Here is a 14,858-nt window from a genome sequence, read left to right as displayed (position 1 = left end):
AAAAAACTTTTTCAGGTCTTGATAGTTTAAAAACAAAACAATAAAGAAATAAAACAAACAATGAATGAAAACCGAAATAGTCCTTGGCGCACTATCTGGTATATAAACCTGACAGAAAATGAAGTCCAAAGATCTTGGTAGTGGGGATAGTGGATCCGAAAACGTTGATTTTTTGCATTAAACTTTTGTTGTTCTATTTTTATATATACAGAAAATCTACAGTAGGGGGGACGCCTGAGCCAAAACGCCACTATTTTCAGCCCTGGGAACCTCCTGGTTCCCATTATTCTTACTGTATCAGTGAAGTTACTGGCTTTAAATCTCCCCCTGGGGAAACAAAATGAGTGCCAAATAATCTCAGGACAATATAAAGCTGCAAATTCATCGGTTGTGGCTTTCTTATGGGCGGCCATTTAAATCACCTTTAAAAATTCAGGAATTAACTTCACCAGTAATGGTCTCGGAGCTGAAAATAGTGCGCTGCAGGTTTGGAGGAGCCGCTGGTTCCCATACTGTAAGAGTAAATAGAGGTTAGTTAGGGTGGATTGCTCCTTTAATGCTCACACCCCATAACTTTGTATATAGAATAGTCTAGCCAGAATAGAATATAATGTATTATCAGTGGTGGTTAAGCTACTGTATGTATGTGATAAATGAAGAGATACAGGCAGGCAACTTTCCCCCCCATTACTTACATACTGGCTAAGCAGTTCATGTGACGCGGCCGCCTGCGCGAAAAAACAAAATAATAAGATCTGCCGCACAGTCGCTCTGCATCACTAGCGTGGTCGCACGCACTATGGGTGGCCTCATAGGGAAGAAGGATGTTGTTCTCACCGCACGCGCCGTCGCAAGCACTATAATCTCGGTCTTAGGCTGCGCTTATAGTGCCAGCGACGGCGACGCTGACGTCACACTGTGGTCGCTGGAAAAATCAAATTGAAGTGACTTCCAGTGATCGCCACCAATCCGTCGCTCTGTCTCATCGCTCCTACTATAAGCGCACTCAACGGCGTCTATACATTTGTGTTTGTCACATCGCTGTTGCCGGCACTATAAGCGCAGCTTTAGAGTGCTTGTCATTGCCCATTTTATTGTGTGAGTGCAGGGCTGCCAACAGATTTTCCGGGGCCCAGGGCAAGAGTTTTTTGCCCCTCGAGCCAAATTTTTAATTTTCAAAATCTACCGCCATATTGATGTACCAAATATGGCAAATTTGCCAAGACCAGACAACAATTTTACATTTTGAACCTCATCAATTGGGGTTTTAATAGAATTATTGATCAACTCATGAGCTTCTTGTCAGGGTGATGTGGGAGGAATATTAGAGATACTATATTTATCTGAAGATACATTTACTTGTACTGAAATGAGAGGACTTTTATCAGGGAGAAAGAAAAAATATATAAATGCATACTTCTGTTAAAAAAAATAAAACAGGTGTAACCAGGTAACCCCCTGGGCTACTAATTTCCCTGCTTAACACATAAACCCTGGTAACAGCGCAGGCAGTGTTAGGGTTAATCTCTGCCCTACTGCAGTAAACAACTCCCTAGAAGTGATGGGGGGCAGGGGGGGGGGATGGGAGGGGCGGGGGCGGTGGGCCAAGGCCGAAGTACCGCCCATAATAGGGGCATCGACCTGGTGACCCTTCTCTGGCAACAAAAAGGGGCTGCAACTGTAAATTTAGCGGTTCTGTCTCTCTCACTCCTCAGTGAGCGAGGTGTGTTCTATCCTCTCCCCTCGGGGAGTGGGATGTAATCCAAGCTGAGCCAGGGACTTGGTTTCAGGCCTTCCCTCCCGCAGGGGAGGGGAAGCAGCTACCCCATACTCCACCAGGGAGTGTGGGAGATTGGGATAGACCTTTGGGGCCTCAAGCCCTGGTGGTTGAGCCCAGGGACACAGATAAGGACGTGTTGATGTATGCGGTGTACTGATGTGAAGAATAAAAATCGTTGCTGTTTTTATACGCCTGCCTGAGGCTGCTGTCTGTCAGGGTAAGGGGGAGGTGTTTTCTACAGGGCACTGCACCTATCTACGATAGGCCCTGTGGGAATGGAGGCGCTGTACCATAGGAGAAGAGAGCTGCGGATCACCAAAAGCCTGACCTGTTGATTCCCCAACTAAGGCTGAGGCCCTTGTGCCGCTGACCGCGCTCATGCTTGAGAGCGGTGACGTCACCAACTCTCCATGCATGAGCACTGGGTGTCCTTGCTATTTCGCAAGCGCGTGGGGGGTGCGTTGCGGGCAAGATGAGCACGGCTCAAAGTCAGATTTTTTTGTTTACGCAAGTGCCAAGCGTGGGTGAGTGTCCGCGCACGAGCACGCGCTCCGCGTGAGCGGGGACATAAAAATTGAAATAGCCAGAAGCAACCTCGTCAAGCACTGCGCAGTCAGCGCGCGCAGCGGCACAGGGGACTCAGCCTGACATCAGCAGAAGCTCAGGGCCTTCTGTATACCTGTAGGTGAGCACCACAACACTGTGTAACAGTGAGATCTCCCATTATGTGGGGGAACGCCGGTTACGGAAAAATTTGGAGAGTTTATCCAGGACGATACTGTATTTATAATCTAAAGTACTTTGTAGCTTATATAAAGATGACTTAAATCTAATGATCATGTTACCTTTTTCACTAGAATGAGTATTTAAAGAAACAAATCCTGTAATATCCTACGTGTTTATTTATTTTAAATCAGTTCTTTTGTATTAGATAATACTTAAAAAAAAAAAAATTCACCTCAATGCCATTTTTAATTAGTTTTAATATACTGAACATCCTTTGATTTCTATAGCAGGTCTTAACACACCTCCCCAGCAGTGCAAGATCTTTGCAACCCGTTCCTCTTTATTATCATTTGTTGCTAATGTTCCCAGCAGTTTGAGCTGCAAACTGTAACAATAGATAATGTTACCTTAGTAATATAAGAAAACAGCTGCTGGGTTCCACTGACTGAAGCATTGATTGAAACTGAAAGGCAGCCATTTATTGAACCCATGTAAGCAAGATCTGTGTTGATTGACCACGGGAGAACAAATCGATCAGCAGCTTAGGGAATTCGTTTTCAATAAAAGGTAATCAAAGGCGGCATATATTAAAAAAAAAAAAAAAAGATCATATTTTTTTTTTTTTTTTAATAGTGCTGCTTGGATCGCCTCTACAAGGCACAGGAAAAATGCTTGGGTCAGCTGTGACGTCTTTACAAGTTAGAACTCTGGGGGAGGAGAAGGGGAAGGTTTTCACTGACGCAGGCTTTGGGCTGTTTCTCATTTACCAATGCCACTGAGCTGCAGGGATCAGCAACACATTGCGTTACTGCTCCCTCACGTGCTGGACAGGTTAAAATAGCTGAAGTATAATTGAGGGCCTGGCATGTCACCGGGCTGCATGATCCAAATACAATTCTAAGAAGGGCTCATTGCTTTTTTTCCCCCTCTCTGTGCAGATGGGGAAGTAAAGCGTATTTCTTGTCCCATTTGCCAGGTCAGGGGCGGCCATCTCCAGTCCTCAAGGACCACCAACAGGTCATGTTGTAAGGATATCCCTGCTTCAGCATTTGTGGCTCAATCAGTGGCTCAGTCATTGACTCAGCCACCTCTGCTGAAGCAGGGATATCCTTAAAACCTGAACTGTTGGTGGCCCTTGAGGACTAGAGTTGGCCACCCCTGTGCTAGGTCTATGTACTGTAGTAAGAAAATCCCATTCACAGTGTAATAGCTTTAGTATGTATATAAACGTTCCCTAATTACTATCCCATAACGCAATCAACAGAGGTTCTGTCGGCACAACCACACTAAGCAGAGCTCCAGGCGCCCTTCATGCACATATTTTGAATGATTAGTAACATCTGTATTGGGACTGTTTTCAGTGACCTTTTACACCTGTGAAAATCGTGAATTTCGCAATTATTTTTAATCTTGTGTATTAAAATAAAATATCAAACTATCAACATCAAGAGAGCCAATTGCTACAGTATTGTTCAGAGGTTGTGTACGTAGCTGCTTATGGATGCAAATGAGTGACATTTAAAGATTTAGTACCAAAATATTGACATTTTGATGGAATAATGCTGACTTCAACATGTGGGGGAGGTCACAGCAGTCTGGGAGACCGTGGGTGCCGGGAATGAATGAGGCTGATACTAATTAAAGTCACTCAGAATGAGACAGGCCTGTGGGTTAGGCTCCGTCCATAGACACTGCAGCTGTGCGGAGGCGCGCGGAGGCTGAGGGAAAGCAAGTGCTTTCCCTGGCCTTAGTCTATTGGGCGGGCCAGTGACGTCACGGAGCTGGTTCGCCCTCATTGGGCGAACCGCTCACGTGACCGCCCTATCGCGTGAGACATCAGTTTTGACTGATTTCACACGCATCGCGTGCCCCCTCCCCCGCGCGCACGCTGTATGGACACGATCACTGCCTTTAGGCAGCCTGATCGCTCAGCGTGCGGACGCGTCCGCGCGGTCTGCCCCTGTATGGACACAGCAGGTATATGAGGGCACCACACCTATCAAACAGCCTTGCACGGAGGGACTCAATACAATTTGTGGCACGTCTTGTAGCAAAGGGGTTAATGTTGCGGATGTTAAATGAGAAGCACGACTGCAGAACTGAGTCTAATACTTCATGCAAACTCACCCTTTCATAGATAAAAGGTGCAGAATCAGACTTGTTAGTAAAAGATGTTTTTTATTTTGTTTTGATAAAGGAGAGAGATCAACACCATATTCTTCATTATCAAAAACAAGCCTTGAGTTTTTCTTTAAAGGATCGCAAGTCTTAAAAATAACTGCCCTCGGGGCAACTTCCAGGTTGGTCACTGTGGATGGCAGAGGGCGACTGAGCATATGCCAAGGGTGATCAATCTGTGGGTCATGGATGCCTACGAATCTGTGATGACTGCATTTGAAACCAAGTATATTTGCCAACTCTGGTACTACAGTATACTAAAGAGTACAGAGGGTACGAGGGGTCCATGGTACTGACCCATCACTGGTCTCACTATCAAAGCTTGGGGACCAGATCACCTCTCGTAATGGTACATGGGGGGATGGGGGGATGGGGGGGGGGGTGGGTGGATGGGGGGGGGAGGGACTGCACCCAGGTCTCATTGTCCTCAGGAGCGTTTTAAGGAGGACCACCTTGGATAATCCCTCGTACGGTAGCCAGGTATCTAGGCACTGATCAACCTGCTCGTTTTTGGTCCACCCTCTATAGGGCCCAGCCATCAAGCTTAGGTCACTACCTCACTGGCTAACTCAAAAAGGGGATTGATTGCTGAAGTGGTTATGTTACCGTGACCTCAGTGCTGGAAGAACTGCAAGAATTCCAGCACGGAGCCTGGCGATCCCACCACTCTGCTACCAGTAAACGTCTGTCATGGAATGCATGAAGATGCCACAGTCTCGGGAATCCCAGGTACACACTAGGCAGGACACAAAGGTTAATAAACTAAGTTTACTAGAAAGGGTAACAGTAACACAAAAATGCAACCAATAAAATTAAAGGGGAAAAACATACCACTACCATCTGTATGGATGCAAGACGTCGCTGAAGCTAGCTTATCCTGGGCTCACAGGCAGTCCAGATCTCCGGAACAAAAGAATGCTGGAGTGATGATCTCCAACAGCTGCAGCGTGTTGTCTCAAAATAGTCCATGAAGTCCCAGGTAACCTGAGACCTCTCAACAGTCTCTGAGAGTAGTCCATTGGGGTTTCCAGACATCGAGACTCACCCTGAGATTCTCTGGAAGTCTCACTGGGGCTAGCCCCTGTATAGGTCCCGGTTCCCATACAAAAACATGGTGAGCATCGCTCAGCCAAATCAGGAGCATCCCTTTAACTCATCAACCGATCTCGAGGGAGCTGGGCGGTCGTGATAGACCAATCACAGGCAGGGGTGGAGCTATGGTCCTAAGCATGGCCCAAAGGGGAGGATCCAAAGTGGTGGGAAATTTGAAGCCGGCCAATCACAACAGCGCCGACCTCCTCCCAAACCCAACAATGCTCCGGACAAGTTGATGTATTCCACTTATGCACACAGTGATAATACCCCCAACATACCAAATACAGTTTAACACGAGTAATGTCTTTATCATTAAAACAGGATTATGGAATTTAACCCTTACAGAGGGATAGCCATCTGACGGTCATAGGCAGCAGGCGCTCTTAACCTTTAATATGTGGCTGCCATGCAGCCTCTTCTGTCACACAAAGGTTTTTGATAGAAGATCTAAGATCTGAGATTTAAGTTAGTGTGACAGGGTGAAGTCAGGTACTGATAATTATGCCTGGAAAACATACATCTGAGTCCTTCATCCAGCACTCAGAAGGTTAACCCAGTAAGAATACTTGGGCAATCAGGAAGTAAGCAGACAACCAGCTTGATAAGGAGGCTACTGCTTGTAGTCGGGGGCTGACTCATGGTAGGTCCCTGCTGGTGATGGCGGCACGCGCGGTATCGTGTGCACCTCACACCAACCCCTTACCTCCTCTGTAGCGGTCCCCGGTGTCACCTCGCTTCCTGGCTCACTTCATACTGTGACGCGTCAGCCGGCAGGGGATACACCTGGATGCGGCGACGCATCACATGGTGCACCGGGAGCCAATCAGAGGCAGAGAGAGTACTGTAGTATCAGACCGCAGAGGGTGCTGGGAGATGTAGTTTTATGAAGTTATATGGGTTATAGGGTAAAATATATTTTTTAAATAAGTGTGCGTATGTATATGGGGTGAGGAGATGGGGGGTTGAAGAAGGGGGAGATGGAGATTGAGAGAGGGGGGGAAATTATTTAAAATATATATATATATATATATATATATATATATATATATATATATATATATCTTCTTAGACTTTAACCATGTCACTGTCCGAAAGGCCAGCCACGCATTGCAAAGCATTAAGAGGTCAACTGAGTCCCACTCATTTCCAATTGGGATTATTCCGCATACTTTTAGTTAACAAAAAAATAATAAGTGACCCATTCAATGCCAGTGCTTTGCAATGATGCCACAATCGCTCTCTGACACTGAATGGGTTTACTGGTGGGATCCTGTGGCTCTGACAAACTTATAGCACGGACTCTTGTTGGGTATTTCCATATTTTCTGTGTCCGATATCAAAGCTGGCTTGGATAAGATGCAACACACACACTCCTCGAACCAATGGCAGCCAATCAAATTCATGGCCGTGCCCACCCGCCCCAATTAGGCCACGTCCCCCAACACCTTCGATCGCTGCGAAGCTCCCTGTAAAGCTGCCTACAGACCGCAGATCATGGTTTTGTGCTGTGCACACGCCGGCAGGATGCCAGGCGTGCATGCAGGCGCGTGCAGCGGGACCTTAGACTCAGACTACAGATCTGTCCTGTGCAAGCTCCTATCCAGAAGGATTTCCTAAACTCTCTCTAGGGACAGAGATTCCCAAACAAAAAAATAGTAAGGACTTTAATATTGTTCCATAACTATTGTGGTATATTTTTAGGGGTTGGGAACTGGACAAAGCCAGCCAGCCCGATTCGATAGGGCCTGGAATGTTTAGCAAGATCTCCCTATGGGGAGTAGACGTTCTATATATGAGTTTTGTTTTGCCTTAAAGGGACAGTGAGTCCAAATGTTTATTTGTGTTGTAGAGAAATAAAACCACTCAACATTTGGTTTACCCTGAAACTGCACGTGTGGACTATTGTCTGATCTCGCCTACAGGCCGTCCTGCCACAGTTAGCCTCTCCTATCAAATGGTATATAAATCTAGAGCAAAGGAGACTGCGTCTTCTGTGTCAGCAGCTTCATGGGAAAGAGACTGTTTCAGTAAAGATGGGTGTGAATTATTCTTTGCCACACACTGTATTATCAACACAGGGCTGTTCAACTGGCAGTCCATAGTATGAATTTGTCTTCTTAGGGAGGTTCAACACAGCTCCCCACTGACATTGGCATTGAGTCAGTAAAAGCAGGGGAGGAAACAAGGTTTAACCCCATTTGCTGCCAGCGGGCCTGCGACACAATGCATTGCAGGCCTTCTGGCAGGGAATGGATTAATGAAGAGGAGTCAAGTGCAAAACAGAAAGCGAGAGGGCACTGGAAGTGTGGGAGGTGGAGATACAGATGTAGTGTGACATTATTCCCCTGGATAGCACACCATACTCAGAAAACCACAGGTTCTATAAGATAGAATGGAAGAGTTGGTTCAGCATATCACAACACATCTCAAACCATGAAGCCTGCCACATCTGTACCTTTATAGTACTGCAATTATCTGTGCCTAATCATATTGCAATTTGCTTGTTTTTTCAAACCCACCCTGTAGCTTCCACATGTACAAGTGTCCACTGCATTGACACAGCTGGTTAGCAACCTGCTGTGCATAATAAAAATCTGCCCGTCTAAAAATATTCACAATATCCCCATCATGTGTATCATAAGAACAATGAACCATTCTTCCGATTTATCAATTAGGTGTATAATGTGTTCTCTACTGGACCCTTTATTTCTGAAAGTGAGTAGATGACAGTGTGGTCATAAACCAATCATATACACCTTGGGGATTATTAACCCCTGTAGGCCTGCAATGTATTACTTTGCAAAGTCCAGTTTGGCAGCTGAGGGATCTATAAAAGTGAAGAAATGCATTGCAAGTCCTTGAGGCAGAGATGGGGCTTGGGTGTAACAAAGTCTTGTTTCCTGCTCATGAAGATGAATACTTTTCTACACTTGCTCTCCCAAGCCACAAATTGTAGTATGTTACTGTACTTGCTTGTTCTCATTAGGTGTATGCATGAGTGTGTACATATGCATAGTGTTACTGTATAAGTCATCATTGTGCAGTGGCTCATGCAAAAAAACAGCGGGGGGGGGGGGGGGGAGGTTGGGAGAGCAACCTCATACTGGTTATCGAATGGAAATAATATGCAGCCAGACATTCTTTTATATAAAAATATTATTATCCAAAAGTTGCTAAACAATATCTAATTTTTATTAACACTGTTACAGAAGGCATTTTTGAAAATGTTTAAGAACACTTCAATGCAGAGTTGTTGTATTTTCCGATCATGTTAAACGTGTGACAATTTTGAATTCTGGGCAAGCTGATTCAATTATAAAACCCTGTTTATATTTCTCTCCTTTTTTTGTACATCATATGAGCAGAATACCAAAACCCTTGCATATGTTGTTCATGCCAAGTGGTTGCTTCACAAGATATTATTATGAATGCCTTCCCTGATAGTGGACATTTCATTGCAACCACTGGCGATTCCCCAGCAGAAAAAGGGTTAAATCAGCAGCCTAACCCGAACCTGCAAAATAATGTTATTTTTTCTGCTACTTCGTACCGAGAAAATAATGAACCACAAAGTAACAGCAAAGACACCAAATGCAAATCTATATTCTAGATGTCAAATATAAATTGCAAGGGGAAGAAAAGCTACAAATGTAAATATATATATATATATTATATTTACATTTTACATATTAGTTAAGTTATGGTGGGTAAAAAAAGTGGCAAAATCCCTCCACTGTAAAGAAGTGTGTGTGTGTGTATGTGTATATATATATATATATATATATATATATATATATATATATATATATATATATATATATATATATATACATAAAAAACAAACATTGAAGATTCTTCCTGCGTAATTCCCGCACTTACCACCTCTGAGTCTTCGAATCCATGGAGATACAGGTCGTCGTACATAAGGATTCCAATATATAGGATAAAAGGGAAGGCAATTGCAGAATTTAGATCCAAGGAGGAGATGCTCACTGGCCCTCTGGCCTATAGAAAAGAGGGATCTGATAGATGGGGATGAGGGAGAAAAAGAGGAAGTGAGAACTGATAAAAATTGCTTGGTTTTGGTCCCACCCTAGATGCTGGAATAAGGAAGCCAGGCTGTTTCTCTTTGCCTAACAATCAGGCAAGGGAACAATAGCACCCACCCACCATCCCTTCCCCGTCACACACGGAGGGATGGCTCCTCTGATTGGCAGAAGCACATCCCTTGAGCATGAGGCTTTACAGCTGGGAGGCTGATGCAGGCAGGAGTTAAGCACCTGCCCACGGATACTGCTGAAGATACAGAAACACACAGAAAGATAACGGCAAGGCGATCGGATTCAGAGCATCATTTTATAATAATAGTTAGCTAATCTCAGGTGGTGTTACTTGTGAATGCACAATGTACATGCTTGGAAATTACATGTGCCAGCAGTCTCCTCCCCAAAGAGCTTACGATCTAATTGTGAGTGCAGCTCGTGGCTGAAGGCATACCAGCAGCTCTGGTACTAAACGCGTTCGCTGCTAGAGCCAGCAAAGCCACCTCTGGCAGTGACAGGGTTAAGAGTGGTAGTGTTTTGTGTAAAGTCTGAAGGGCTTCGGCAAAGCTTAACGCCAACATATGCAGGCAATTCACTAAACACGTAGGGGGTTACTCATGTCATTTTGATAATAATAATAATAAAAAATAATAATTGTATTCGTTTAACTGCAATGGTGCCGATCAGAGCGCTATCGCATGGAAACTCCCACTGAAGCAAGGTCGGCCCTATAGCCGTTTAATGAGTACCCCCTTTAAAGTAGCAATATTGGACTTTAAAAAGTTACCTGACCAGGGGAGGGTTTCTTGTGCTGTTCTTAGCACTGTGGAAAATAAATAGGTTGTATTATATATTTTACAGGACCAACAAACTATTTACTGTCACATGGTTCTTTTCAGGGTATTCAGCAGCTCATTTCCTCCTGGTATAAGCTTCATTAGATACTAGCTTTTGAACCTTACAAAAGCTTTCATATTGTAAACTATATTGTTGGCGTAATAAAGGATACCGTACCATTTCCCCCCCCCCCCCCCCCCTTTTATTTACTTGGTGGCAAAGGGGACTTACAGAGCTATATCAAGATCCTTAGCTCAGGTAATATGTCATTGTGTTCGCTGCACCCAATTCTAGAGAAAAACATGGCCGCTAGCAACGTCACTGTATGGAAGCCAATCAACAATGGGAATGTCATAATGAAGTTCCCTCGATTCCTTGGCTCAATGACAGTGGCTCACAGCTCTGCTGACAGCCATTTTTATTTTCCAAATATGGCTGGAGAAAATGGGGGAAGTTTTTCTAGAACCACAGGCTTCTTGGTAGTGAGACGAGGGTTCTTCGGCTGTAAAAGGAGCTCTCCTTCTACCGGGTTCAGGTATATTAAAGAATAAATAACTACAGAACCTAATAGGTGATTCTAGTAGATACATATAATCACGATGACTCTTTGTACATGACATATTTTGCATTTAATTGATTTATTCTCTTATATTTTATCTTAGTTTTGGCAAAGTTAGACTAGGAAGAAGCCGAGCCGAAGGGATCCTCAAACAGCTGTTGGGAAAAGGCAGGGCAGGCCCCAATTATATGCACTCAGTTACTGGGACGATCGTAGTTAGGCCCTTCGAAAGACTGGAGAGCAGCAACGGACCAAGAAGCAGGGTCCGCTCCCTTCTTGGTTAATTCCGTAGTGGAGCCACTAGAGAAGAACATTTTTGGATAAACCTACGGTAATAGTTTGAGAATCCAAGGAAGTGTTGTATAGCCTTCAGGGTGGTAGGTTGTGGCCAAACTAGGACAGCTTTGACCTTGGCGGGATCCATGGTGAGGCCGGCATCAGAAATGATGTAGCTTAGAAAAGTGGTGGATGTTTGATGAAAATGACACTTCTCCAGCTTAGCAAAAAGTTTGTTCTGGCGTAAGCGAAGGAGCACATGTTTCATATGAGAGATGTGTTCCTGTCTGGATTTGGAGAAAATTAGAATGTCATCAAGACAAACGATTACAAAAGAGTTGAGGAGATCTCTGAAAACTTCATTTATGAAATCCTGAAACACGGCTAGGGCATTGCACAGATCAAAAGGCATGACCAAGTACTCATAATGTCCATCTCTTGTGTTGAAAGCCGTCTTCCATTCATCACCCTGACGGATCCTGACCAGATTATAGACACCTCGTAAATCCAACTTCGAAAAGATACTAGCTCCTTGTAATCGATCAAACAGTTCATTAATGAGGGGCAAGGGATAGCGTTTTTTATGGTGATCTTGTTAAGGGACCGGTAGTCTATGCAAGGGCGTAAGGTCCCGTCCTTCTTCTTCACAAAGAAAAACCCTGCTCCCGCAGGAGAGGTGGATTTACAAATAAACCCCTTTCTGTAAGTTCTCCGCAATATACTCTTTCATTGCCTTAGTCTCAGGCATAGACAACGGATAGGAAGTCCCTCTGGAGGGTGTAGAGACTGGAAGCAGATCGATGGGACAATCGAACGGGCGGTGAGGGGGAAGAACCTCCGATCTGACCTTATCGAAGACGTCCCAAAACTCAGTGTACTCATCTGGCAATTGTACCTTCTGCTTCTCCTTTTCCTCGGACACGTTGTACCCCCGATGCTACTTGCTTCCAGAATGCAGTTCTTATGGCAAACGGCACTCCATTGGATGGGTTCCTTGTTGAGCAATCAACCTGAGGGTTGGGAATTTGCAGCCAGGGTAGCCCGAGGATCACGCTGATGGAAGGAGTATGGATAACATTGAATTGGATATTTTCCAGGTGTGTGTCTTGCACCTTGAGTTGAAGCACCTCTGTCTCCAGGGATATGAATGCCGGTTGCAGAGGTCTTCCGTCTATGGCTTCAAGAGCGATGGGCTTCTTTCTGTGCCTGGTAGGAACCAGATGGCGTTCTGCAAAAGTTTGATCTATGAAGTTCCCTCCGGCACCTGAATCGATGAAAGCAAGTGTAGATACTTGAAAGCCCTCCGCAAAGAGTGTAATGGGGACAAGAATGCAAGACGGGTTGTCAGTAGAAATAGGGGAGAGAAAAAGCGTTCCCAATGAGACTCCCACAGGACTTATGGGAACTTTGCGTTTACCGAATTTTGGGGACAAAAATAGGCAAAATGTACAGAAACACCGCAGTAAAGACATAGGCCAGCATTTTTGCGTCGTAATTTCTCCAATTTGGAAAAACTAGTACCCCCTAATTGCATAGATTCGGACGTATCTGGGGTAGAAACCTCAGTGGAGCTCACCTGACCAGGACTGATCCGGGCTGGGATGGTACGATGGTGAACCTTCCCTGAACGTCTCCCCAGGAGGCGACGATCCACCTTGCTACAGACAGCAATGAGCTCCTCCAAATTGGTGGGACGATCGTAGGCTGCCAATTCATCCTTCAAGGTTTCCGATAAACCTTGCCCAAAAGCTGCGGCCAGGGCTACGTCGTTCCAGTCGGTCTCGGCAGCTATAGTTCTAAACTCAAGAGCGTATTTGGTTACTGAACGACTGCGTTGGGAAACATGAACAAATGCAGAGGAAGCACATACCCTATGACCGGGTGTATCAAACACTTTCCGGATTTCCCGGGCAAAGGCTCCGATATCCTGTGTGAGGTCGGATCTTCGCTCCTAGATGGGAAATGCCCAGGCAAGAGCGTCATCTACAAGGAGAGAAAAAACTGTACGCCACCTTGGCGCGGGGTGCAGTAAAGTGTGAAGGATTCATTTCAAATTGTATAAAGCATTGATTCAAAACCCCCCGACATTCATGAGGGTCACCCCCATAACGGTTGGGGGTAGGTAAGTGAGGTTCTTGAGAGAAAGGCAAAGCTGGAGTAGTGAGAGTATCAGGAACAGCAGGCAAAAGAGGGGAATGCGGTTCCTGTAAAGCACGAGAAAGGGTGCGAAAATCCTCCTGAAGGGAGAGCATGGTTTGCTCGCTACCCACAATCTTTTCCTCTAAGGTAGTTAGGTAGCTTGCGTGTGTGTGCAGGACTCTTCCTACCTCAGCGGGGTCGAAGTTTGTGTGGCTGAGCATACTGTAACGCGTAGCTCACCACAAACGAAGCGCGACCGCGGTGCTGAGGTAGGGAATTGGTTAACGCCGACCCACAGCCCCGCGGGCGCGCCTAGGATGTAGAGTAGTCGTTCAAGCCAGGTCAGGATTACAGATTGGAGAATGGTTAAAGTACTTGCCAGGTTCAGGAGCGGAGAGTTGCGGATCGTCAGAGTGCGTAGCCAAGTTCAGGATTGAAGAGTATCGGATAGTCGGGGTACGGAGCCAGGTTCAGGATAGGAGAATGTCGGATCGTTGGAGTTCTTAGCCAAGGTCAGGACTGGAGACGGGAGAATCATCGTACAAGCCGGATCAGGAGTGGAGAGAAGCGGAGTTCAAGGTACTAGCAGGGTTCATGCAACAAGAGGTTAATAGACAGGCAAGGCAAGGAACAACAAGAGGTTAATAGACAGGCAAGGCAAGGAACAAGAATGCAGCAAGGCACGGCGTCACACTGACTATGCTCAGCAAGGATAGAGAGCAGACTGAAGGTATATATACAGTAGGAGGAGCCTCCAATAGCCAGCCAGGGCGGGAACCAGGAAGTAAGTGCCGGTTGGCTGCTGGTGCACACAGGTGTGCCCTATGATGCAGCCTAATCGGGGATGACTGCTGAACAGCTCGCGCGCCGTCCCGCGCGCGTCACGGAGGCCAGCGGGCGGAGCTTGGAGCGTGCGTCACTCCCACGCCGATTCTTAGGGCAAGAGGGGGCGGGACCAATCGCGCGCCGACCCATGCGTGTCACGGAGGTCAGGGGGCGGAGCCGAGAACACGCGTCATTCCCATGGTGATCCTGACCTTCACCAGAGCGGGGGCGGGGCTTGAATCACGCGTCAGCAGGGAGGCTGGCCGAACGCACCCGTCGTGCGTCAGAGAGGAAGTCGGGATCCGAATCCGCGGGCGGGGGATCAGAACGCGCAAGGTCCGCGCGTGCGTACTGGGACCACGAAACCGCGCATCCTGAGTGTCCGTCACGGAAGGCTTGT

General features: G+C 46.0%; 1 protein-coding gene across 6 annotated transcripts in view; it reads right to left on the bottom strand.

Moving 5' to 3' along the window:
- Window positions 1-14,858, bottom strand: part of CACNB3 (calcium voltage-gated channel auxiliary subunit beta 3) — a 199,193-nt gene that overhangs the window by 96,695 nt on the left and 87,640 nt on the right. Inside the window, exon 1 of one of the 6 annotated variants that reach the window (XM_075591221.1) lies at window positions 9,659-10,241. The exons of the other annotated variants lie outside the window; for them this stretch is intronic. Within the exon in view, the coding sequence (XP_075447336.1) occupies window positions 9,659-9,703 (45 nt within the window). The 5' untranslated portion in view covers window positions 9,704-10,241. Of the gene's footprint in view, window positions 1-9,658; window positions 10,242-14,858 lie in introns of those variants that run through there. 6 annotated transcript variants of the gene reach the window in all.

The sequence above is a fragment of the Ascaphus truei genome, chromosome 3, assembly GCF_040206685.1.
Source record: "Ascaphus truei isolate aAscTru1 chromosome 3, aAscTru1.hap1, whole genome shotgun sequence".
In the NCBI taxonomy this organism is placed as follows: Eukaryota; Metazoa; Chordata; class Amphibia; order Anura; family Ascaphidae; genus Ascaphus; species Ascaphus truei.
Note: the sequence above shows the minus strand (reverse complement) of the source record. Positions and strands in the feature narration are given on the sequence as shown.